At 49.3% G+C, this 26078-nt stretch overlaps 1 protein-coding gene across 2 annotated transcripts in view; it reads left to right on the forward strand.

Annotated features, from left to right (window-relative positions):
- PPP1R16B (protein phosphatase 1 regulatory subunit 16B) overlaps positions 1-18513 on the forward strand; it is a 71685-nt gene extending 53172 nt beyond the window's left edge. Inside the window, exons 3-10 of one of the 2 annotated variants that reach the window (XM_065892786.1) lie at positions 598-743; positions 3563-3666; positions 5354-5478; positions 9359-9484; positions 10024-10099; positions 10768-10897; positions 10996-11164; positions 18004-18513. In XM_065892786.1, the coding sequence (XP_065748858.1) occupies positions 598-743; positions 3563-3666; positions 5354-5478; positions 9359-9484; positions 10024-10099; positions 10768-10897; positions 10996-11164; positions 18004-18513 (1386 nt within the window). The remainder of the gene's footprint in view (positions 1-597; positions 744-3562; positions 3667-5353; positions 5479-9358; positions 9485-10023; positions 10100-10767; positions 10898-10995; positions 11165-18003) is intronic. The other variant, XM_065892787.1, reaches the window with a different exon arrangement.
- The last annotated feature ends 7565 nt before the right edge of the window (positions 18514-26078 follow it).

Here is a 26078-nt window from a genome sequence, read left to right on the forward strand (position 1 = left end):
CTTAGAGCCTCACACAGAGCTTGGTTTTCAGGGGCGAGGCTTGGTTACTTGGGACTTCCCCAAGAACTAGCTTCTGGGTCAGAAATTCCTAAGTCAGAGATTCCAAACTGTGATCTAGGAGGTCACTGCTGTCAAGGGGGGTCTCCCCCATCCCCCCCATCCCCACCCAACCAACACATGCCCCTGCTTCAGCCCGAGCAGCCCTGCTTGAATCGATTGGTTATCTAAGTTAGAGTTCTCCGTACAGTTTTGTTGGAAGGAAGCCTTCTGAAATTAAAAAGAAAAGGTTTTAAAGCCTCATTCCAAATTTCATCCCATTCCACCAACATTTGCAAAACATCTTATAGACGACTTTATTTTTAGATTGTCTTTGTATTTTTATCTCGTATATTATTAACTTACTCACAAGGAAACAGACTCAGAAAGGTTAAGTGGCTTGCCCAAAATCACACAGCATGTACGTAATGGAGCTGGATTCAAACTCAGGCAGCTTGGCTCTGCTGTCCTTCTTGTGGCCTCTCGACGGGGAACTTGGTGTGCCCTCGTCACGACCCAGGGCCCTGCCGGGAGCTGACCCTGCCTGTGTCCACCTTGCAGTGCTGCATTGACAACTTTGAGGAAATTGTCAAGTTGCTCCTTTCCCACGGTGCCAATGTGAACGCCAAGGACAACGAGCTGTGGACGCCCCTGCATGCCGCGGCCACCTGCGGCCACATCAACCTGGTGAAAATCCTCGTTCAGTAGTACGTGCCCCTCTCTCCCCCAAGAACAGCCTTCCCTCTGCCTTTGGTTTTTTCCAAGTTCTATTTTTTTTTTTTTTTTTTACTTTCATCTCCTCTCTCTCTTTTTTTTCTGTCTCGTTTGGTGCCTGCCACTCCTTCTCTTTTTCACCACATTCCCTTTCCATCCCTGTGTCTTCCTCTCTCGTTTCCTCTCCATCTCTGTCTCTTTCTTCCTTGGTTTCACTCTGTCTTTTCCACCGTGTCTCTCTTAATTCTCTCTGTCTTTCCTTTCATTCTCTTTCTTTCTACCAATATTATCGGGTAAAATATACCTAACATAAAATTTACCATCCTTGGGACTTCCTTGGTGGTGCAGTAGTTAAGAATCCTCAGACCAATTCAGAGGACACGGGTTCGAGCCCTGGTCCAGGAAGATCCCACATGCTATGGAGCAACTAAGCCCATGGGCCACAACTACTGAGCCTGCGCGCCTAGAGCCTGTGCTCCTCAGCAAGAGAAGCCACCGCCGTGAGAAGCCCGCGCTCTGCAACGAAGAGTAGCCCCTGCTCGCCGCAACTAGAGAAAGCCCACGTGCAGCAGTGAAGACCCAATGCAGCCAAAAATAAATAAATAAATTTATTAAAAAAAAAATTTACCATCCTTGTGTTACAGGCATACATCCCATTTGGTTACAGTGTATAATCCTTCCAATAGGCTGCTGAATTTGGTTTGCTGGTTTTTGTTTTTTGGGTTTTTTTTGGCTGTGTTGGGTCTTCACTGCTGGGAACAGGCTTTCTCTAGTTGGGGCGAGCGGGGGCTACTCTTCGTTGCGGTGTGCTGGCTTCTCATTGCAGTGGCTTCTCTTGTTGCGGAGCATGGACTCTAGGTGTGCGGGCTTCAGTAATTGCAGGATACGGGCTCAGTAGTTGTGGCACACGGGCTCAGTAGTTGTGGCTAGCAGGCTTAGTTGCTCCGAGGCATGTAGGATCTTCCTGGACCAGGGAACGAACCTGTGTCCCCTACATTGGCAGGCAGGTTCTTAATCACAGCACCACCTGGGAAGTCCCTGCTAGTATTTTCTTAAGAACTTTTGCATCAGTGTTCATAAGGGATATCAGCCTGTAGTTTTCTTGTAGTGTCTTCGTCTGTCTTTGTATCAGGGTGTCATTTTCTTTTTTCAATCTCTTTTTCTCTGTCTGTCCCTCTGAGCCTGAATTCATCTCCTCCATGCTTATGTGTCGTTGCCATTTTTGCTTTTCTTGCTATATAAAAAGAAAGCAAGCATACTTCCTTGGCTCTGCCCCCCCCAACCCCCACCAACTCATGTCCACCTGCATTTCTCTGGGGCAGAATGTGCTTTGGGGGATACCACGTCACAATGCCTTTCCCAGGAATAAGGCCATTTCCCTCTATAGAGCTCTGACAGTCTTCTCCCATGCTGAAATCCCTTCTAGTCTGCTTAGTTTCTATAAACACACAGAAAAGGTACCATTAAATTTCAAGCGTATTTAATTGAATTCATCTAGTGATTGGAGGGCACTCAAGCTGGGCCAAGCCCTGTGCTGGGCACAGAGCACTCAGAGATGCTAAAGTCCTGAGGAACCACACAGGAAATCAGGTGATTTCAGTACCAGAGCCAAGACGGAGAGAGACCCATGGGTTGGGGTCCCAGGAGAACATCTGAGTGTAAGGATTCAGGAATAGTGGCCGAGTGCAGATGACCTTTGGCAGAGGTCTCAGCAGAGCAGCCAGGGCCCATCAGGCGGCTACTGGGGGGATAGAGATGCTGCCCTGGCTCAGAGAGGTGGAAGAGCTTACCCAAGGGCACACAGGAGCTCAGAGAGGTCACAGTGGAGGGCTGTTAGGCCAAAGGACTGGCAGGCGGTCCATGCCCACACCTCCGATGAGAACCTGGGTGTGGTTAAGTCTACAGGAACATCAGGTGACCACAGTCCAATCTGGGATGGCGCGAGAGGAGAAGGGAGTGGTGCCAGCCTGGTACAGTGGGTCTCCAGCACCCATGTGTACCAGAATCATGGGTTTAAAATACATAATCCTCAACCCCACCCACCCCGCCCCCCGAGAGACTCTGTTTCAGGAGGTCCAGAGTGGAACCCAGGAAGCTGCATTTTATTTCAGTGGTGCCCGGGTGATGCTGCCGCAGGGCATCCCAGAACCATGCACATAGGAACCAGTGGCCCAAAAGGCAGATTCTGCCATGGAGTCCCAAGGCTCTGTCCTGTCCCTATCCTGGTCAGCCTTTTGGGCAGGGACTTAGAGGAGGAGGTAAGGGATAGCTGAGGTTACAAGGAGAAGTGAAAAGAGCTGGCCCATGAAAGGGCCAGGTTTGAGTCTTGACCCTCCCACGTCCTGGCTGTGTGACCTCAGACAAGTGACTGAACCTGTCTGAGCCCTTGTTTCCCTTGCATGAGATGGGGCCAATAATACTGAACCAAGAAGACTGTTAACGAGGATTATATCAAATGATGAGTGTAAAGGGCTTAGATCAAGCCTGGCTCTAAGCAGATGCCCAGGAAGCAGTGCTGCTGCCATTAATGTTGTATTTTCTTATTTGACATCTGTGCCCAAGTGCCTGCCTGCTGGTTCAACAGAGCGGGAAGCTGGGGGAAGTCTGCTGGCACAGCTCTCCTGGGATTTTGGCCCCTTCCCACCTGGGGCCCCTGAGATCCTGGAGAGGCTGTCCTTGCTGGGATGCACCATGGTCGGGTTGTGGAGGTTGGGGTGCATAGTGGGGTGGGAGTGAGAGGCTGGATGGTAGAGGCAACCAGACCAACCCTCTGCGCACAAAGCTGGCCCTCACCCTGGCCCTCTCTCTGCAGTGGGGCTGACTTGCTTGCTGTCAACTCTGATGGGAACATGCCCTATGACCTCTGCGAGGATGAGCCCACCCTGGATGTCATCGAGACGTGCATGGCGTACCAGGGTAAGGGCGGGGCCGCCTGCGGTGGAGTGGGCTTAGTGCGGGGCTGCGGCTCTCTCACATCAATGCAGCTGAACAAGTTACCTAGCAATGTGCCTGTGCTCAGTGCTCAGGAACTGGGATGGGGCCCCACGATGGTTGTTACCCACGTGATGGGCAAGATGTGGACACAGAACAACCCTGGAAAACGTGCTGTGCACAAGGGGGGCGTTGCTCTCATCTGTGTCACCCCCCCACACACGGGTGGCCTCAGCTGGCCGGGTCTCTTCGTCAGCTGTGGTAATTTCAATTCAATAAACATTCACAATAAAGATATATTCCCATTTGGAAAAAATAATACAAAGTCAAGAACATTTGCGGCTGCCTTCTCTGTGCCAGGCACCACACGGGCTGCCAGGGACCCTGGATAAACAAGATGTGGGCTGTCCTCAGCTTACAAATGAGCTTCAGAGAGGAAATGAATGCAGCAGTCAGAGAGATCTGCCCACACTCGCCACCCCAGTGCATACCCCTGAAGGACCTCCTCTTTAGAAATAAATCTCAAATCCAGACCCTGGACTGCAGTCCAAGGTCCTGCCCGGGCTCTGCGCTTGTGTTTCTTCCCAGGTGGCTGCGGGAACTGCCCTTTTGGCCTGCCCGTCCCCTGGCCCTGGCACTTTCCTTGTTCACCTGCAGAACTTCCTAACCATTTCTGTGCCAATCTGGTGAATCTATGGACCCTTCTCAGAATAATATTTTTAAATGCAGTTATCAAAGCCATAGGATTATAAAGGAAACCACTTCTATTAAAGTAGAGCTCCCCAAATATTTTTAAATGTGTGAAATAGAAACGTTATTGATTCGTGAAACAATAAGATAACATGATATGAAAATACCTACAGTTTCTGTTGGTGACAGAGTCACAGGCACTGCCAGTTCTACTGTGAATTTGGCGTCCGTTCTAATGGAAGGAAATGCTACATTTCATTTAAAGGTTAATGAAAATAAACAGGTCATTCTTTTTCTCTTTCAAGTTTATAGACCTCCCCTGAATTCTATCCAAGAATGCTTGATCTCATGGACCTTTTTTTTCAGAGCAAATCACTCTCTCCTTAAATACCATTAGCAGCTGCTAGCAACACTTAAATTTTTAGCCAGAGATTCAGGCTTGAAAATGTGTTTCTGTGTCCCTCAACCTCGATTTATTCAGCTCTCCATTCAAAAGTTGTATGCTCAGTAATTCAGTCATTGCCGTAATAAAGATTCATTGAGCATCGTGCCTGGTGCTGCAAACACAGCTGTAGACGAAATAGAAGAAATTAACAGAGACCTGGTCAAATGGAGTGGTCAGGGGAGACCAGCTGAGGAGGTGGTCCAGGCTGGACCTAAAGGATGAGATGGAGCCAGGTATTTGAGCAGTTGGAGGCAGGTAGGTGGATGGTAGGGGTGGAAGAACTGTGTGTGTAACAGTAATCAATGTTACTACAATGCCGACTGGGTACCAGGCAGGAATGGACCTTGTTTGTGGCCCAGCACGTGGTGTTTGTATTCACTGGGCCTGGGAGAAATGATCTCTGAGCATATCTATCTACCCCGTTGACTGGCAGACCCTCAGAGACAGGAGTCATGCCTCCCCAATCTTCCCCCCCTCCCCTCCCCACTGGGTTCTCTGCCTGGGAATGCTGACTCAATGCACCCTTCCCCACTGCAGGCATCACCCAAGAGAAAATCAATGAGAAGCGGGCAGCTCCCGAGCAGCAGATGATTTCGGACATTCACTGTATGATTGCAGCCGGCCAGGACCTTGACTGGATAGATGCCCAGGGTGCCACACTGGTGAGGAGAGGGGCCAGGCTGGATTGGGCTGGGGGGGGGTCAGGACCAGAACCCAGACCAGCTAGAACTGAACTGGGCCAGTGCCGGTGGAGGCCAAGCCTATATACAGTTGGGGCCTGTCCATGGCTTTGGACCTCCCCCACCTCTTGGGGCCAGGGGTGCCCCTGGAATGTGGGAAGTTAGTAGAGCGGGGCTCAGCCGCTTTGAGAAGCTGGGGCTGGGAGTCGGGAGCCCTGGATGGGAGGCTTGGCTCTGCCATCTGCCTCTTCTGTCTCTAAGTTTCTCCTTTACCTCAAGCTCCAGGTGTCCATCCTGAGTTCATTATTTCCGCCTCCTCCTGTGATGTCTCCTGCCTAAGGACTGGTACCCTGTTTGTCTGCTCACCCAGGCCATCTTGCTTTGCACTGTTCCCTCCCCTGCCTTAGTGTACCCTCTCCCACCCCAGTGCTTTGCCTCGCTGGCTGTCCCTGACGTTGCCGCAACAGCCTCTCCTCTGGGTTCCCTGACTTCAGAGGCCAGACACCCCCAGGCACCCATTCATCACTGGTTCACCCATCCATCCATCGGTTCTCCCACCCATCGACGTCCTCTATGCCGCATGCGGTACTAGACCCTGGAGATGGAGAACAATGGAACCTTCTCTCTCTCTCTAATCTGCCTCGTTAGCTCCACTCACCCTTTCGGCTCAAGTGTCAGTGACTTGGGAAACCTTCTTGATCTTTCCTCATAGGCTCTCATAGCATGATACAGCTCAGTATTGCGGAAGGTCTGCTTCTGCAGCCTCTAAACTGAAAATTGGAGCATGGCCTTGGAAGCCCACCCCACCACTCCCAACCTTGCCCATGGCTGGGCCCTGCCCTAGGCTTGTGGTCTGTGTGATCGTGAGGACTCAGGGGTTTCAGAATCTTCAGCTCACCAGGTAGAGCTCAGCAGTACCAAGTTCCCTCACCGTCCCTCAGGCCTGACCTGGTGGCCCAGGTGTGACAACTGGGCTTCTCCTACCTGTTCCTGAGCCCTACCCTCTGCCTCATGCCCTTTTCTTTTCTTTTTTATTTAATTTTAAAAATATTTATTTATTTTATAGTTAATTTACAATATTATATTAGTTTTGGGTGTATAACATAGCGTTTCAATATTTTTATCGATTATACTCCAGTTAAAGTTCTGACAACGCAATAGCCAATATTCCCTGTATTGTACAATATATCTTTGTTGCTTATTTATTTTATACATAATAGTTTGTGTCTCTCAAACCTCTACCCCATCTTGCCCCTCCCCCATCCCTCTCAATATTGGTGAGTCTGTTTCTGTTTTTTTATATACATTCATTTGTCTATTTTTTAGATTCCACATGTAAGTGATAACATATTTGTCTTTCTCTGTCTGACTTATGTCACTTAAGTGTAATACCCTCTAGGTCCATCCACATGGCTGCAAATGGCAGAATTTCATTCTTTTTTATGGCCGAGTAATATTCCATTGTCTATATATACCACACCTTCTTTATTCATTCATCTTTGATGGACACCTAGTTTGCTTCCATATCTTGGCAATTGTAAATAATGCTGCTATGAACACTGGGGTGCATGTATCTTTTCAAATCAGTGTTTTCATTTTCTTTGGATATATACGCAGCAGTGGAATTGCTGTATCAATGGTAGTTCCATTTTCAGGTTTATGCACCTCATGCCCTTTTCTATGAACAAGGTCCCTGCTCAGATCACCTGCTCAGCCCAGAACTCAAGGACAGAGTCAGGTAGTTGGATTGAGCACTGCTGCATGAACGCTGTATGAAATCGTGGCCAGGCTGTATCAGGGAGTTGCCCACCGTAGCTGGAGCTCCTCTGGGTCTGTGGCTCAGTCCTCTAGACACAGGGGTCTGCTCCGCTTGGGCTAGCCTCATAAGTGGCTCACCCACATGGGCCGGGCACATACTAGGTCTCAGGTCTTCCCAGTAAAGTGGGGAGATGAATAGTACCTTCCTTAAGCATTGTTGGGAGGACTAAATGAGATTCTGCATGTAGGTACTCAGCACAGAGTCTGTAAATGCTCAATAGATGCTAATGATTAACACATTATTATTGTTAATACTAGCACTCTACTGTATATAAAATAGATAAACAACAAGGATCTGCTGTATAGCACAGGGAACTATATTCAATATCTTGCATTGTGAATCAACTGTACTTTAATAAAACAAAAAACCACCAATATTGCTCTCCCAGTCATACCTTTTTATTCCCAGCCATGGATGTGACCCCACAGCTTGTAATGTCTGGCTGTCCAGCTGTGTGTCATTCCCAACCACTGGCAAGCAGCAGATATTTATAAATCAGATAATGATACCAACTTTCACGTGTGCCTGTACCAGATCACACCCTGAGTTTTTTCTACAAATTAAAAAATAAAGGAAAACCTCTATTTGCCAGAACCTTACAGCAACCTGACCCCAGGATGACGCAGCATCTGGCCATCAGGGCTCTGTTCTGAAGGCCATGCTTTCCTTGTCCCACTGGCTGGGGCTCTGTCGCCCCAGACCTTGGCCCCCCCGAGAGCCCTCTGATTTCCTCCCAGCCTGGCTTCTGCTGGCCTCCTTGGGCTCTCACCTGTCTCCCACCTTGTCTGGGCATTTGGTTTCTCTTTGCCTCGTCTCCTTCTCGCTCCTCCATCCATTCCCACAGTGCATCTTGTCATCACTTATGGCTCTCTCAGGATGTTCATCACTTACTGAGGGTTCGTCACGTGCTAAGTACTTTATGTGTTTTCTGGGAGATTGGGCAAGTGGACAACTGAGGTCTGCAAGGTGGTATCCATCACCAGAGGCCTTAAATGGTGCCAGGTAAGAGAGATGGGGCCTCAACATGAGCTTTCCCTTATTGGATGTATTGGGTATCTATTGCTGCATAATATACTAACACAATATATAACATCTCAAAACAACAATAAATATTTATTATCTCACATCGTTTCTGTAGGTCAGGGAATTGGGAGCAGCTTAGCTGGGTGGCCCTGGCATGGAGTCTCTCATGAGGTTACAGTCAAGATGTCAGCCAGGGATGCAGTCATCTGAAGGCTTGACCGGGGCTGGAGGACTCACTTCCAAAGTGGCACATTCACACGGCTGCAAGTTAACACTGGCTGTCGGCAGGAGGCCTCAGTTTCTCATCTCTTAGGCTCTCTCCTTAGGGCTGCTTAAGGGTCCTCACAACATGATGGCTGCCTCCCTCTAGAGTGACTGATGCAAGAGAGCCTAAGGTGGAAGCAGCAATGACTTTTATAATCTCAGAAATCACACACCACCACTTCACCACATCCAATTTGTTTGAAGTGAGTCACTTGTTCTGGCCCACATTCAAGGAGGGAGGCATTAAGCTTCATCTTTTTTTTTTTTTTAATTTAAAAAATTTTATTTTTGGCTGTACTGCGTGGCTTGTGGGATCTTAGTTCCCCGACCAGGGATTGAACCCAGGCCCTTGGCAGTGAAAGCGTGGAGTCCTAACCACTGGACCACAGGGAATTCCCTAAGCTTCATCTTTTAAAGAGAGATGTGTCAAAGAATTTGTAGACATACTTTAAAACCACCCTATTGGACCTCTGAGACCCCTTCTACAGGGCTCGATGCAGAGCAGGGACTCAGTAAATGCTGTTGCCTTAACTATAGGGCTTGAAGACGGGAGAAAGGCTCGCCTGTCTGCCTTACCTTCTAGTTCCATGTTGCAGACTTACTAATGCTCTGTAACATGGCTGGTATTTCCACTGCATTCTATTCCATTCTGCTGGCCCCAAGTATGACCTGGGACTTGGGTCAGGGACGGGCTCTCCTGCCTCCAAATGAGGGACCAGCCCCACGTCTTTCCTCTCCGTCTTTCCTCTCCTTCAGCTACACATAGCTGGAGCCAATGGATACCTGCGGGCAGCCGAGCTCCTCCTGGACCACGGGGTGCGCGTGGATGTGAAGGACTGGGACGGCTGGGAACCCCTGCACGCGGCTGCCTTCTGGGGACAGGTAGTTGTCACCCACAGGGCTGTGAAGGAGGCCATCACAGGGTCAACCTGCTGTCCTTTGGGCTGGAAGTTGGTTCAGAAGAACACAAGACCCACTTAGGGTGTTGGCTACAGCTAGTATGTGGGACATGAAAAGACCTAGGGAGTTTGCAGAAATGATTGACGAGTTGTGTCCTAACAAGACGACAATCCAATTTGCTGGAAAATTCCCCACATTTCTGCCTTGAATAGTTTCTCCATTTGGCTCCCAGATAGAAATCTCGGTGGCTTTCACCATTCCTCTTTAAACACCTGACAGCTCTGGAGTTATAGCTGACTCCTTCTTCTGTCCCTTGGTATGGCCCAGACATGCTGGAGGAGGTGTCAAGCCAATTGCATTTGCCGGGATTCCTGGCTTTAGGGGGCAGAGCCTTCCCTGGGAGTCAGCTTTGCCCCACCATTCTTTGGATCACATCCTAAGAAGCTTTGAACACTCTCTCCACCTCCTAGGCTTTCTGAGCCCTGGGCAGGGGGGAACCTTGGCTTCTGCCTGTGTTTCAGATGCAGATGGCAGAGCTATTAGTGTCCCATGGGGCCAGTCTCAGTGCTAGGACGTCCATGGATGAGATGCCAATAGGTAAGTTCAGGACAACACTTGGTACATACATAAGCATTCATCGATTTTTTGATGAATAGAGGATAAATGGTTAAATATATGGTTGGATAGACAGTGGGTTGGTGTGTGGATGGATAGTTGGATAAATGAATAAATTAATGGGTGGTAGATTGATGGATGGATGGATGGATAAGTGGATGAATGTATGTATGAATGAATAAGAGGATGGGTGGGTAGGGGATGAGTCTCTGGATGGATGACTGGTTCAGCGAATAGGTAGACGGCTGAATGAAAGGATGAGGTGGATTGAGTGGGTAGGGATGTATGATTTCAGCATCTTTTCATAAGTTCTTGCTTGGGTTACATGGGGTACCTGCTTGTTTCTCTTGATACTTTTTGTGGGGAATTAATGACTCCTCTTGGAAGCTATCAAAGGTGTCTGAATCCTTCGGTCATAACTGGGAATTGGGACTGTACATGGGACGTGGGTTTCCTCTTCTTACACTCCTCTAAGGATTGAGTCGTAGCCCAGGAAATAAGGCTGGCACTGTTTTCTCCCCTCCACCCATGTCCCAAAAGATGCTGGGAGTTTTCAGTGGGTTGGCGTGGCAGCTCCTCTGGTCTGGAGGGCCCTCAGGGGCCACAGCCCCCTGTGCTATCCCCCACCATGGGCTCCTTTGCCCCTTCAGACCTGTGTGAAGAGGAAGAGTTCAAGGTACTGCTGTTGGAGCTAAAACACAAGCACGACGTGATCATGAAGTCGCAGTTGAGGCACAAGTCATCCTTGAGCCGGAGGACGTCCAGTGCGGGCAGCCGCGGGTGAGTCAGGGGCAGGGCAGCCGGGGCGCCCAAGGATGCCCCCACCCATGGCGCCTGGATGCAGCCTCTCAGCATCCCCCCACCCCCACTCCCCTTAGGAAGGTGGTGCGTCGAGCCAGCCTGTCGGACAGAACCAACCTGTACAGGAAGGAGTATGAGGGAGAGGCCATACTATGGCAGCAGAGGAGCGCAGCCGACGATCAGCGGACCTCTACCTACAATGGGGACATCAGGGAGACCAGGACAGACCAAGAGAATAAGGACCCGGTGAGTGCCTGCCTCCTGCCTGGCCCCCGTCTTGGTCACTGCCGTGGGGGGGGGACAGGGCCCCAGCCTGGTGTTGCCTCTTCATCTCAGAGCCTTCAGAGGGAGGTCAGCTGGCCAGTGCCCTTAAACTAGCTGGATCCTGTCTGATGTGGGCAGCTACCATGGTTAATGGGGCAAGCGTAGGGTGTGTTCGTGTCAGAGCTGGGAGACTTGCACACAGTAGGGACTCATAATTGCCAGGGAGTGAGTGATCACCATGTACCTGCTTGGGCTCCAGCAGAAGAGAGATTTAGTTCTGAGCTTCCCAGAAGAGACATTTAGTAGGGCAGCCACCCTGGGAGAGAGGGCACTACAACTTCTTCGGGGGAAATATAACAAGATGTTGAGAATTGTGTTGAGACATCAGGTTGGAAGAAAAATTTTGAAAAATAGTAAGGGGCTGGCAGGACATCTAAGAAGCCGGCTCCAGGAGGAGCCAATGGTCTGGGCATTCAACCACTTTCCTAAGAGGATGCTGTATTAGTTTCTGAGAGCTGCTGTAACGAAAGACTGCAAACTTGGTGGCTTGAAGCAACAGAAATGTGTTCTCTCCCAGTTCTGGAGGCCAGAGGTCTAAAAATCAAGGTGTCAACAGGGTTGGCTCCTTCTGGGGTCTCAGAAGGGAAATCTGTTCCACGCCTCTCTCCTAGCTTTTGACGGCTCAGGCATTCCTTGGCTTTTTGCTAGCAGGCCTCCAGTCACTGCCTCTGTCTTGACATGGCCTTCCTTGTATATGTGTGTGTATCTCTGTTTTCTCTTAGAAAGATACCAGTCATTGGATTAGGGCCCACCCTCATCCAGTATGACCTCATCTTTTTTTTTTTTCCTAACATCTTTATTGGAGTATAATTGCTTTACAATGTTGTGTTAGTTTCTGCTGTATAACAAAGTGAATCGCTATACGTATACATATATCCCCATATCCCCTCCCTCTTGTGTCTCCCTCCCACCCTCCCTATCCTACCCCTCTAGGTCTCATCCAATGTGACCTCATCTTAATTTAACTGATTACAGCTGCAAAGACCCTACTTCCAAATAAGGTTACACTCAGAGATGTGGGGTGGGTATGAGTTTTGGGGGGACACCGTTCGACTCAGTACCGATACACTCAGGTCCATGCATGGCTGCAGCCTTGCTGAGAGGAGTGAGCAGGTTTGGGACCAGAGCAGAATTGCTGGGGACAAGAAGGAAGAGGCTGACCATACCAGTAGGGGTCTGCCTTTGTGGTTCTTCCATTACACGATGAGCAGTTGAAAACATTTCTAGCAAGTGTTGCTTTGGAGGGATGCAAAATGTCTCAGTGGGGCCCTGCTTCCCTGCGTGAACAGGGAGGTCACATGAGGGCTTGTCTTGCCAGCTGGAGAGAAGGCAAGAGAATCCCCATCAAAGCACTGGCTGGGATGGAGCCGGCACACATGGAGCTTTTGTCTTCCTTCTTCCCTAAGCTTTGGGGGTTGGGAGAGAAAAGAGTTGTAGATCAAAATCGAATTACATTTCAAATGCCTCCCAGCTATGCTTTAATTATTTTTTCTTTGTGATTGATGTGTAACTTGTGTAAAGTACACAAATCTTAAATGAATTTTTCAGTAAACTTACAAACACATACCTTCCGATGAAAGTATAGAGCATTTTTGTCATCCCAGAAGGCTCCCATGTTCCCTTTTCCAAGGACTTCTCCCACCCCAAAGGTAGCCACTATTTAACTTGGAGCACTAAAGATTAGTTTTGCACCTGCATCTGCATATGAATGGACCCAGGCAGTCTATGGTCCTCTGTGTTTGTTTTCTTTTTTTGGGGGGTGGTACGCGGGCCCCTCACTGCTGTGGCCTCCCCCGTTGCGGAGCACAGGCTCCGGACGCGCAGGCTTAGCGGCCATGGCTCATGGGCGCAGCCGCTCCGAGGCAATGTGGGATCTTCCCGGACCGGGGCATGAACCCGCGTCCATTGCATCGGCAGGCGGACTCTCAACCACTGCGCCACCAGGGAAGCCCTGTGTTTGGTTTCTTTGTGTCTCCGAGATTCCTCCATGTGGTGGCATTCAGCAGCATCTCATTCTTTTTCATTGCTCCGTAAATTCTATTATTTACATATTCTACAATTTATGTGTCCATTCGTCCGTTGGTGGACATTTGGGTTGTTTCCAGCCTGGGCTATTTTGAATAAAGCTGCTCCAAACATCCTTGTATGTGTCTTTTGGTGACACAAGCACTGTTTTCTGTAGGGTATTTACCAAGGAATGCGGTATGAGTCACGAGGTAGGCGATATGTACCTTTCAACGATCCCGCCAAGCAGTTTTCCAGAGCAGTTGTACCTGTCTGCTCTCCCTTCAGCAGTGAATGCACCTTTCTTGCCAGCTGTTGGTATAGTTAGTTCTTTGCGTGTGAGCCGTCCTGGTGGGGTTGCTGTGTAGCTCAAATTTTTAGTTTGTTTTTCCCTGATGGTGGATGATGTTGAACCTTTTCTTGCGCTTATTGGCCAACTGGTTATCTCTTTGTGCTTCATCTGTTCTTTAGCCCTTTTTTATTGGGCTGTTTATCTTTTCCTTATTGATTCATAGGAGAGACTGAGATTCTTAAAGAAACCCTCAGGGGTTTCCCTCTCCACGCCTGCTCCTTTCCGTGTGTCTATTCAGATCTCAGAGGCCCCAGGATCCTCTCAGAAGTGCTCATTGATGTAGAGTTTCATAAACCATTAGCCCTGTAGGGAAAGGGTGGGGGGATATGGATGCTGGAGACCAGCCTGAGTTAGGTCTGAGTTTGCTGTTGTTGTTAATTTCTGGAGATTCCTCATCAAGGCTCCAGTTTGTTTGGAGTTGAGTGAAAGCAATCAGATGGGCCACTTGGCCTCAGGGGCTGGGGTTTCAGACCAGGGAGGAGAAGACAGGGTACAGAGATGGCATAGCCAGAAGCAGGCAGTCCTCTCCCAGGTGCTCAGAAGTCCTGTCCCAGGGAAACTGTCAGGGTCCAGGGTCCCTGTCCCAGCCCCAGAGGGAACAAGGAGATCACAGGATACAGCTACAAAGCTCAAAGCTCCTTCCTTTTTTGTTCCTACTACCTTTCAAGGCCTTAGGTGCTGTCAAGGACGTAATAGTCTATAAGGTAGGGATTCTCAAAGTGCGGTCCCTGGACCAGCAGTGTCAGTGTCACCTGGGAACTTGTTAGAAATGCAGATTCTCAGGCCCCGCCCCAGATGTACCAAATCATAATCCCTGGGGCTGAGGCCCAGCACTCTGTGTTTTAACCAGCCCTCCAGAGGATTATGATGCACGCATGGATTTGAGAACCACTGATCTAAGGGGGTATTTGCTCAGCCTGACTCCCAAGTCAGGTTTCTGCCAAGGCTCTGTGCTGTTAACCCCCGGGGCTGGCTTGGGTACATAGTTTTGGCAGAGCTGATTCACTGATAGCAGGCACAGCAGTAATAAGACCACCCCGTCTCTTCAACCAGTGGTTCACAATCTTAACTGTAGAAGAAAATCACCTTGGGGTGGTGTTTTGTTTTTGTTTTGAAAAAACCTGATGTCCAGGCTGCAGTCCCAACTGATTAAATCAGAATCTCCAGGCTTGGGGCTCAGGCACTGTATTAATTAATTAATTAATTAATCTTTGGCTGCATTGGGTCTTCATTGTTGCACGCGGGCTTCCTCTAGTTGCGGCGAGCAGGGGCTACTCTTGGCTGCAGTGCGCGGGCTTCTCATTGCAGTGGCTTCACTTGTTGTGGAGCACAGGCACGTGGGCTTCAGTAGTTGTGGCACGCGGGCTCAGTAGTTGTGGCTCGCGGGCTCTAGAGCGCAGGCTCAGTAGTTGTGGTGCACGGGCTTAGTTTCTCCGTGGCATGTGGGATCCTCCTGGACCAGAGATTGAACGCTTGTCACCTGCATTGGCAGGCGGATTCTTAACCACTGCGCCACCAGGGAAGTCCCTATTTATCTATTTAATGAATAGACTTTATGTATTTATTTACTTTTTGACTAGTTTTAGGTTTACAGATAAATAAGTGGGGGGAATTCCCTGGTGGTCCAATGGTTAAGACTCCACGCTTCCACTGCAGGGGTATGGGTTTGATCCCCGGTCGGGTAACTAAGATCCCACACGCTGCGATACAGCCAAAAAAAAAAAAAAAGAAGAAAAAGAAGTGGGAAGTACAGACAGTTCCAATATACCCTCGTTATCATGCCCCCCTGTTTCCACTATTATTAACCGCTTGCTTTAGTGTAGTATACATGTTATCATTGATGAGCCAGTATTGATACATTATATTAACTAAAGTCCATAGTTTCCATTAGGGTTCACTTTTCTGGTTGTACGTTCTATGGATTTTAACAAATATATAATGTCATATGTCCATCATTAAAGTGTCATACAGAATATTTTCATTGCCCTAAAAATCCCTGATGCTCCCTATTCATCCTTTCCCAACCCCAGGCAATCACTGATCTTTTTACCGTCTCCAAAGTTTTGCCTTTTCCAAAATCATACAGTATGTTGATTGAATCACACAGCATGTTGCTTTTCAGTTCGGCATTGCATGTGTTTAAAATCTCCCAGATGATTCCAATATGCACTCAAGGCTGAGAACGAGTGTCTTCCATCCCTGCTGCTCAAATTATTCGCAGAAACTTGTTAGAAATGCTGAAATTTGGGTCCCAACCCAGACCTAGTGAATCAGAATATACATTTTAACAAGAGCCCCAGGTGACTCATATGCACATGAAAGTATGAGAAGCACTGATTTAGACCATCAAGAATCTGCATCCTCCCATCCCGTTTGTCATCAGTTTGCCTGCATAGTTCAGAAGAAGCCACTGAAGAAACAGAAGAAACACACACATAAATGGAAACTTGCTATGGGAAGCATCCCTCTCCTTACCATATTTTAATCTAATTATATATTTCTTGGAGATCTTTCCAAGAAATCAGATTCTTGGAATCACAAGTCAGCACATAGAGACTTCCTTCATTTTTTCCTACCAGCTCCAGAACAGTCTAATACAAGTACTTGCCATAATTTCCCACCTGCCTAATGACGGTTTTCATGCTACCCTGAGGGAATCTATCTGTGAAACAGAGTCCTAGAAATGGGCATGCTTGTGCAAAGTATATATTTTTCTTAAAAAAAATTTTTTTTTTTTTTTGTGGATGGTGTGACATTGCCCTCCAAAGAAGTTGTGGCAGTTGACACTCCTGTCCACTTCCCGCACCCCTGCAAGCACTGAATAATAACAAACTTTAAAAATATTTGTCAGGAATTCTCTGGCAGTCCAGTGGTTAGGACTTTGTGCTTTCACTGCTGAACGCCCAGGTTTGATCCCTGGTCAGGGAACTGAGATTCCACAAGCCACTCAGTACGCTTCCCCGCCAACCAAAAAAAAAAAATGTGTTGGGACTTCCATGATGGTCCAGTGGTTAAGAATCCACCTTCTAAAGCACAGGACAGAGGTTCGATCCCTGATCAGGATCCGGGCAACTAAGCCCGTGCGCCACAACTACTGAGCCCGCGTACCACAACAAAGACCTGACGCAGCCAAAAATAAATAAATAATAAATAAATAAATATTAAAAAAAAATTTGTCAATGTGATGGGTAAAAATGATATTTTGTTGTTTAAATTTTTATGTCGTTAACTATTTGTGAGATTGAAAATTTTTCCTATATTTATATGCTATATAGATCTACATTTTGCTGTGATCTGAATATTAATGTCCTTTGCCTGTTTTTTCTGTTGGGCAGTTGGGCTTTTTCAAATGGACTTTTAAGAACTCTTTATACATTTGGAAATTAGTCCCTTTTCTCTTATAGGTTGTAAATATATTTCTAGCTTTTCATGTGTCTTTTGACTTTGATTTTTGCTATGCTTTATATTTTCGTCACTGTCAGATGAATCTACCTTTTAGTCATAGTTTCTAGGCTGCAGCTACTTTTTAAATTTTTTTTGCGGTATGCGGGCCTCCCACCGCTGCGGCCCCAGACGCGCAGGCCCAGTGGCCACGGCCCACGGGCCCAGCCACTCCGCGGCACGCGGGATCCTCCCGGACCGGAGCATGAACCGGTGTCCTCTGCATCGGCAGGTGGACTCCCAACCACTGCACCACCAGGGAAGCCCATACGCTGCAGCTACTTTTAAAGCTCTTTACCCAGGGATTTCTAGGTATAAAAGATCTCTGGGTAAGAGCGTCTTCCATTTGTAGTGGAGATATACCAGGGGCTAAGAGGAAGGATTACAAGTGACCCAACTAAGATCGACTTACACAAAAAAGAGATGCATTGGCTTATGTAACTGGAAAGTCTGGGGCCAAGTGGATCCAGGGGCTCAAAACATATCGTCAGGATGCAGTCTCTCTCTCTCAGTCTCTGTCTCTCTCTCAGACTTCCTTAGTGCCGGCTTCACAGCCAAGTAGACCCTTTGAAATTGTATCTCCCCAGTACATCATTCTTACCAGCGTAGTTCCTACAGAAATAGATCTGCTCTTTCCCAACTTTTCTAGCACAAGTCCCAGGGTTGAGTTTCACTGAACCAATTTCAGTCAGGAAGCCACCCCTGAACCAATTCCTGTAGGGAGTTTATTGATTGGCCAGGCCTGGGGTCATGGTCTTTTGCTGGGAGCAAAGGTGAGAGTTGGTCAACTCTATCAAAACCCATAGATTGGTGAGTTCCCCAAAGGAAAATAGAAGTCTTATTACCCAGGTAGGGAAAACGGATGAGGACAGGCCCAAACAACCATGCTTTCAGCAGAGGCACAAGTGGGGTATGGGTTCAGATCTTCCAGCCAGCTGGTAACGTTGTCCTTCTCACCCTCAAGAACCCCAGGCTGGAGAAGCCCGTGCTGCTCTCCGAGTTTCCTACCAAGATCCCACGAAGTGAAATGGACGTGCCTGTTGAGAACGGCCTCCGGGCTCCGGTCAGCACCTACCAGTATGCGCTGTCCAACGGGGACGTCTGGAAGGTGCATGAGGTGCCGGACTACAACATGGCCTATGGCAACCCTGGCATGGCCGATGCCACCCCGCCCTGGAGTGGCTACAAGGAACAGAGCCCCCAGACGCTTCTGGAGCTGAAGCGGCAGCGGGCTGCAGCCAAGCTGCTCAGCCACCCCTTCCTGAGCACCCATCTGGGTAGCGGCATGGGCAGGACGGGTGAGGGCGGCAGCGAAGGCAAGGCCCCTTTGATCGGAGGCAGAACTTCCCCGTACAGCAGCAATGGGACCTCGGTGTATTACACAGTCACCAGTGGAGACCCCCCACTCTTGAAGTTCAAGGCCCCCATGGAGGAAATGGAGGAGAAGGTCCACGGCTGCTGCCGCATCTCCTAGTCCCTGAGGGATGGAGAGGAGGGATGCTTTGGGGAGAGGGTCCCTGGAATCCAGGCCAGCCCAGCAGCCCTGGCTGGGGAGGCTTCAGAGGGCAGCTGGGGAGAGGTGGGCTCTGCTTTCCAGAGGAACGCTAACCTCACCTCTCAGCCAGCTGCCCATAGCATCACCACTTCCCATGGTTCTGCTTCTTGCCGCACTGTCTGCCATCAAACACAAGGCCCATAGTGGCTTCCTGACTCATCCTGCTGTCAGATTTCGGGAGCGCGGGCTGGGACTCCAGTTCTGTTGTTGGTAAAGGCTTCTCTGGACCAGTACTCACATGTGACATATCAATACACACACACACACACACACACACACACACACAATCAACATGTGTAGGGATGACACAGCTGGGCTCACGGGAAGCAGGTGGGACTGAGAATTTGTGGGCTCTTCCCAAGAGGACTGAAGTTAAGACTCAGAGTTTTGTCGCCACTGCCAACATGGCTTTAGCAGGGGAGGAGGCCTGCTAAGCTGATACCTGTCAGCCTGCCCAGAGCCCTACCAGGGTTTGCTATCATCATCCACATCCGGCAGGAACAGGAGGTCCTCTCTGTGTCCAGAGGGAGCTATGCGCCCACGTGGGGTGGATGACACGGGCGTAGGCCTGCTCCCCACAGCCTTGCTTGTGCCAAGCGCCAGCTGTGTGAGTGCCCAGGGGCCAAGGTGGAAAACCTGGCTATTCCAATCCTGGAATAATCCAAATCATATTTTGGTCTTGGGTGGAAGCATCAAAAAATGGAGGGGAGAGAGAACAAAGGTAGTGTTTCCAAAAGTGCATTTGATGAAAGAATTCTTTTAGGCTACAAAGCTCCAGGTTGAGAAGAGGGTCCACTGGATTAGCTTTCTTTCCTGAACAGTATCACGATCACTAGGTTTTACTGACTGGTGTTGGACAAATGAAGCTAAGCGAGAAACTTCAGTTGGAAGGGCTTTTCCAGGGAGAGAGGCGAATTCATGTTGTTAATTTCTGCAGACATCTCTGGTAACCGTGACAGAGCCCAGCGCCCTGGCCAACCTTTGTGAATATTTGGCTGATTTCAGTCCAGCCTGTCTCAGCCGGCCTTCCTCAGACTAAGCCATCAGAGTGAGCCGTGGGGGGCTGCTGGGGCCCCTGCCTCTCCCAGAGTGAATGCTCAGCACGCCCAGCCCAGCTTTGCTTTTTCTGGAATGCTTGGTGAGACGGTTTGCCAGTTGGCCCTTGTGAGTTCCTGTCTGGCCCAGGAGCTCCCATCCTGCTCCTGCCAGAGTGGTGACAGCCCAAGGCTGAAAATCCAAGGTGCACATGGTCCAACACCCTGCACTGCATTCAGGAAAGCAGTGGTGGGGCTGTAGTTGGGTCTTGCCCCAGCTCTACTATTTCATAGCCCCAATCTTTCTGATGCTGGGGAGGGAAGCCTATGAGAGACAGGCTGCCTGCCACCTCTCCACTGCATTCTCTCATGAGCCCCTTTGAAATTGTTGCCCACGAGTTGGGCGCTATCCGTGGAATCGGCCCAAACCTTCTGGTATAACTAACGAACTGCAGGTTTGTTTCCTGCTCTGTGCACCCTTTACTTGTCTAAAACTACCTCTTTAGAGCTCTGAAGGGGCCCCTGAGGTCCAGATTCTGGAATTTGGGGGACAAATCTGGGTTTCCTTTAACCCTTTTCTTTCTGAGTTTATGAGAAATTCTCACCAAGGGACATCTGGGCCAGAGGCTGGGGCTGGAGGAGCCCCCTTGTGCCACAGTCCTAGTAATGAGGTCTGCTGTTTGTCCCAGTCCTCCACTGTGGTCGCCATGGCTCCCATAGCCCAGAGGCAGAGCTGGATCCCAAGGGCCTCGCTGATGCTTTACCAGGAGCAGGGCAGCTGGGTCAGAGAACAGTGCTCCTGGATGCAGGGAGAGTCACAGCACCAGGCCACTCCCACCCCAGCTCCAGGACGGATCCAGTCCAGGGTGGAAAGGCAGGTCAGGTGACTTCAGACAGGTGTGCGTGACACCTGCCACATCCCTGGGGTCTGGGGCTGACTCTCCATCATCTTATCCTATGGCTGGAGCAGGGAAGGGATGATTCAAAACACACATACCTTTTAGGCTTTAAAATAGTGTTCAGATCAGACTGACACTGAAATTCCTCTTGAGCCGACTTGAGCTGCAAGCTGGGAGGTACTGAGGGAAGACGCACGCTCCTAGGAGAGAGCTGTGTACGTTTTCAGATCTGTTTGCTCAGGGGCCAGAGACTGAAGGTATTTATTGCCCGCTCTGAGCCCTTCTGGCTGTTCCCTCCTTCCTCCTTTGCTTCCTGCCTCCTGGGCCATTCCTCTCCCACCCAGAAGGCTGGGACTCCCAGCTGATCCCCTGACAGGAGCCAACTGCAGACTCTTGGGCTTTAGCGCGTGTTTTCAGTCAGGGATAAACCATTCCCTTCAAGTACCTGGGGGAACTTTCCCTGTGGGTCTCCTCGGTGTTGAGGGACAAGCTGGGGCCAAGGTCATTCATTTATTCACTCATGTAGTTTATTGAGTAGCTGTGACTCACCAGGCACTGTATTAGGTTCCAGGGATAAAGGAGGAATGAGAGAGTGAGGTCTCATCCTTTGATGATGGTCATGACCATCCTCATGGTCATGAGCATCAACAGCCCCATTCAGTTCACCTGAGACAGAAAGGCTGCATCCTAGTCCAGCAACACTTTGCTTTTCTGCTCCTAGAATCCCTAGCGTATGAATTCCTTTATCTGGGAAGCTGCTGACATCACCACGCCTGGATAACACTTGCCACTAAATGGAGATGCTGGATCTTGGGTTCCAGGCAGATACCACCCCAAGTCCACCTGGGACTGTCAAGGATAACTGCCTTTAGGCCAGCATCTTTCAGCCACTGTATAATACCAGTTTGAAGTCAGTGTCTAGAAGAACAAGGAGTCTGGAACTTGTTGCCAAATGCATCTCAGGTTCTTAAGCTCATTGTCTCTTCCTCATTTTTGCTCATTTATTACCTAGTCCTGCCCCACCAACGGATATTGGGAGGAAAAGGAGCTTCTCCTTTAATATCGAAAACTTTCCTCATGAATCTGCCTCTATTCCTGGCAGGTGTGGATCAAGAAGCAGGGAGAAAGCTGGCAAGGTCGACCAGATGCCCTGCTCCCGCTTAGACCCAGGTCTGGTGGCAGTTCCTGGCAGGTTAAAGGAGGCTACTTCTAAAGCCTGTGCCACATGGCTCCCTCTGAGCTCTAGCCCTTGCTCCCACCTTATGCCCCCAACAACTGAAAATTGGTGGCTATCACCAGAGAGTGAGTTTCTGGCCTGAGAGTAGCTCCAGGAAGTTGAGTGCACCCTAAGCCCAGGTCTTCTGAAGACTTCAGGATGTAGTTCTCCATCAAATATGCAGCATTGGTGAAACTGCTCTGTACTGTTTGATCAATTTCAATAGGCTTAGAAAAGTTAAAGCTGTGTCCTCTGTCCTGCCCACCAGTTTGCTGGCCTTGTAATAACATGAGACCATTTTGGTTGTTGGTGTCAGATATCTTTTGATCTTGAGTTCTCCCTTCCACTTGCTTTCCCAGAGCAGAATACTGGGACACTTTCCAGAAGGGCGCTCCTTACAGGATGCCCAGAAGGACTGTATTTAACTCTTGCTATTGTGGCTTGGGGACAACCTCCCCTCCCCCAGGGCACATAAGAGCAAAGAGTCATGTGGTCAGTGGGTGACTCTGCAGAAGTGACCGCCTCTGCTAGAAGCTTTCCTCGACAGTCTCTTGTTGGCCAGTTGGCCGGAGGGCCTGCTTCCCATGGGCATTGCAAGTCCCACAGTGCGGGGCCTGGCTCTGTGCACCCAGGAAAAGTCTGTAGACCCACAGCCCTCCGCAATAATTCACCAGACCAGAAGCCACTGATGTACAGAGAACATTTAAGAAAAATGTATTTTATGTGAAAAAAAAAAGTTAAAACTCTGTATACTGTATCAGCAGCTTTGTGTAAAAATGGCAATCAAGAGAGTCTAATATATTTAAAACTTTTTTTAAAAAAAATCCTTGTGGATCTTTGATATTGTATTGAAGTAACTTCCAGGTAGCACCACGCCATGCAGCAGTGGTGAGCCCCATGTTCGAGACTGTGGCTCGACCACACCCCAGAGGGGCGCGCCCCTGGAGTTGCTTCCAGCTGCCAAGGCCTGTGACAGAATTCGCTGTTAAGAGTTTTTAATTAAGATTATTAAATTCCTTTTAATAACACCTGTTTAGTGTGGCTGTGGTCATTGCTCTGAGCTCTCTTGAACCCTAATGATTTGAATTCACAAAACGGTAGTGCCTGGGATAAAGGGCAGGGGAGGGTTCCAGGTCCCTGATCCCACCACAGAGGGCTCTCCCAGTTGGCCCCTGAATCAGAGGGAGCTCTGAGGGCTCAGATATGGAGAGGTATCTTTCTAGACTGCAAGAAGGTGAAACCTGGTGAAGTCAAGAAAAGAAGGGTGGTTGAAAATGAGCTTCACTCTGTCAAATGCTTCTTTTGAAATTAACATGGAGCCCTATAATAGCTCATATAACATTTTTCCCCACACTTTCAAATGGTTGTCTGATGACACATTTATACGTAACAGGGCTGCCCTTCTCTTCTGTTCTCTTCTTGGAGTGCACTGACCTGTCCTATCCTCTTCTCCCCAGTCCACCCCAGTCCTTCTCCTCATACAGTTTATAGTGGGGAAGTAAAATACTACATACTACTTCACATTATTACAACAATTCACCTTGCCTAAGGTCAGAAGTGAGACAGTGGTTATTCTCACTTCTGACCTTAGGCAATGGAGAGATTGACAAACTCTATGATTGCACAGCCCCAGACAGTGGTCATTGTTTTCATCACATACAGAAGTTTGTTGGTGTCTTGGAAGAGGATGAAAAAGGATGCTGTCTTGGACCCCTCTGGATGCTGGCTGCCAGAGCAGGGACACATAGAAATCTCCACACTTGGGCTTGAAAAATTTCATAAACAGGCTGGGTATGGGGAGAGAAGGGAAGAACGGAAGTATCTTTGTAGCAGCGGACATTCATCCATTTAAAAAAGTATATTGAGGACTTCCCTGGTGGCGCAGTGGTTAAGAATCCGCCTGCCAATGCAGGGGACACAGGTTCCAACCCTGGTCTGGGAAGATCCCACATGCCACGGAGCAACTAAGCCCGTGTGCCACAACTAATGAGCCTGTGCTCTAGAGCCCACGAGCCACAACTACGGAGCCCATGTGCCACAACTACTGAAGCCCACGTGCCTAGAGCCCATGCTCTGCAACAAGAGAAGCCACTGCAATGAGAAGCCCGCGCACCACAACGAAGAGTAGCCCCTACTCACCACAACTAGAGAAAGCCCGCGTGCAGCAACAAAGACCCAACGCAGCCAAAAATAAAATAAATTTATTTTAAAAAAGTATATTGATACATGATAATGGTAATGTCTCACATTTATGAAGCACTTTACAGTTGTATATATGTCTTCTCATTTACACAAAGAAAATGAGGCCTAAAAATTGGCTATTAGATTTAACACCGTGGAGCTCATGACGATCTCTTTTTTTTAAGATTTTTTTTTTACGTGGACCATTTTTAAAGTCTTTATTGAACTTGTTATAATACTGCTTCTGTTTTTTATGTTTTGGTTTTTTTGGCCGTGAGGCATGTGGGTTCCTAGCTCCCCGACCAGGGATCAAACCTGCAATCCCTGCATTGGAAGGCAAAGTCTTAAGCACTGGACTGCCAGGGCAGTCCCTCACAATGATCTTGACAAGAGGTTTTGGTTGGCCAGTGTAGGAATCAGCCTGATTGGACAGGATTCAAGACAGAATGGGAAGAAGACTGGAGATGGCAAGTAGAGACAAGTTGTTTGAGGCTTTATGCTATAAAAGTGAGAGTGAAATGGGGAGGAAGCTCTAGAGGGATGTAGGGTCATGAGTGTTGTTTGCAGGATGAAAAATATTACAGCATGTTTGCATGCTGATAGGAATGAACCAGTAAAGCAGGGAAATTGATGATCCAGGAGAGGAGGGAATTGCTGGAGAGACATAGGTTAGTAGTAGGGGGATTGGCAACTACTGCCCAAATGGAAGGACTGGCATTAGATAGGCTCACAGACAGCTCATCCATAGTAACGGAAGGCCCAGTATGTGGGCAGAGATGCAAACAGGTAGGAAGATGTGGTGGGAGCATGTGGAACTATCTTCCCTGACTGCTATCATTTTCTCAGTGAAATAGAAAGCAAACTCTAAAAGTAAGAATGAGAGAGGAAAAGGTAGAGAGAAGTTAGGGAAATAGAGGCTAGCAGGCAACCTTAAAGGCCCACTTGAGACCATGAATTTCAGGCACAGCTGGTGGGCATGACTGTGTCTTTCTTTTCCCCTGCACTGTACGGCAGCCTGGGTGCAGGAGGAAAGTAGGTGGAGAGTGGGGTTTAACCAGGTTTGGGGTTTTGCCAGGCAAAAAACAAGGAGGTGAGGGACTTCCCTGGCAGTCCTGTGGTTAAGACTTGGCCTTCCAATGCAGGGGGTGCAGGTTTCATCCCTGGTTGGGGAGCTAATATCCCATATGCCTGGCGGCCAAAAAGCCAAAACATAAAACAGAAGCAATATTGTAACAAATTCAATAAAGACTTTAAAAATAATACACATCAAAAAAATAAATCTTAAAAATGAAAGAAAACGATCAGGTGAGAGAAGAGAAAGCTACCTGAAGGTGTAATCAAAGGAGTGGCTATTATGACGGACCGGTATTTTTGAACGAATGAATGAATGATTTCAATACTGGGGAGTGGCTGGCCTCACCCAAGCTCTGAGAGACCCGGAGAAGCACGGTCAGTGGGGTCAGTGTGCCCCAGCAGGTCCCAGCCTCTCCTCCCAGTTCACATTTCTGACCTCCCTGGGCCTTGTAGGGCCGCGCTGTGGGGCGGCCGGCAGGGGGAGCGCGAGGATGCCTGTGGTCGGGCTCTCCGGCTTCAGTTCGGGCTCCCTGCCTGCCCCACCGCCCCGTGGTACCGCCCCGTGGTACCGCCCCGTGGTACCGCCCCGTGGTACCGCCCCGTGGTACCGCCCCGTGGTACCGCCCCGTGGTACCGCCCCGGGTACCACGGCCACTCAGGCCTGACATCTGCTCTCTAGTTGATCTTGATGAACTCGGCTCCCCGCAGGACCATAGCAGGAACGCTACCTCGGAACAGGAACGTAGTCGCCAAGACTAAATTCCGCTGGGCAACCACGGAGCAAGAACGTGGTCTCAGCCGCAGTCCCGGGCCTCTACGGAGGCGCTGGGTGGGGCAGAGCTGCGGGGCGGGGCGGGGCGGGGCGGGGCCGGGCCGCGCCGCGGGGCAGCCAATAGCACTTAAGGGGGCGGAGTCGTAGAGGCGTGCACTGCTTCCGGACTCTGCCGTCACAACAAGGCAGCCAATGGGAGAGCCAGGGAGGGGCGGCGCGGCCAATGGCGCGGGCCGGTTAGATTCAAAGGTGCCTATAAAGCGTCCTGCATTGCCGTGGTGGTTCGAGCCGTCTTGTGTCAGAGCGCC

Source organism: Phocoena phocoena, chromosome 15 (genome assembly GCF_963924675.1).
Source record: "Phocoena phocoena chromosome 15, mPhoPho1.1, whole genome shotgun sequence".
Lineage (NCBI taxonomy): Eukaryota > Metazoa > Chordata > Mammalia > Artiodactyla > Phocoenidae > Phocoena > Phocoena phocoena.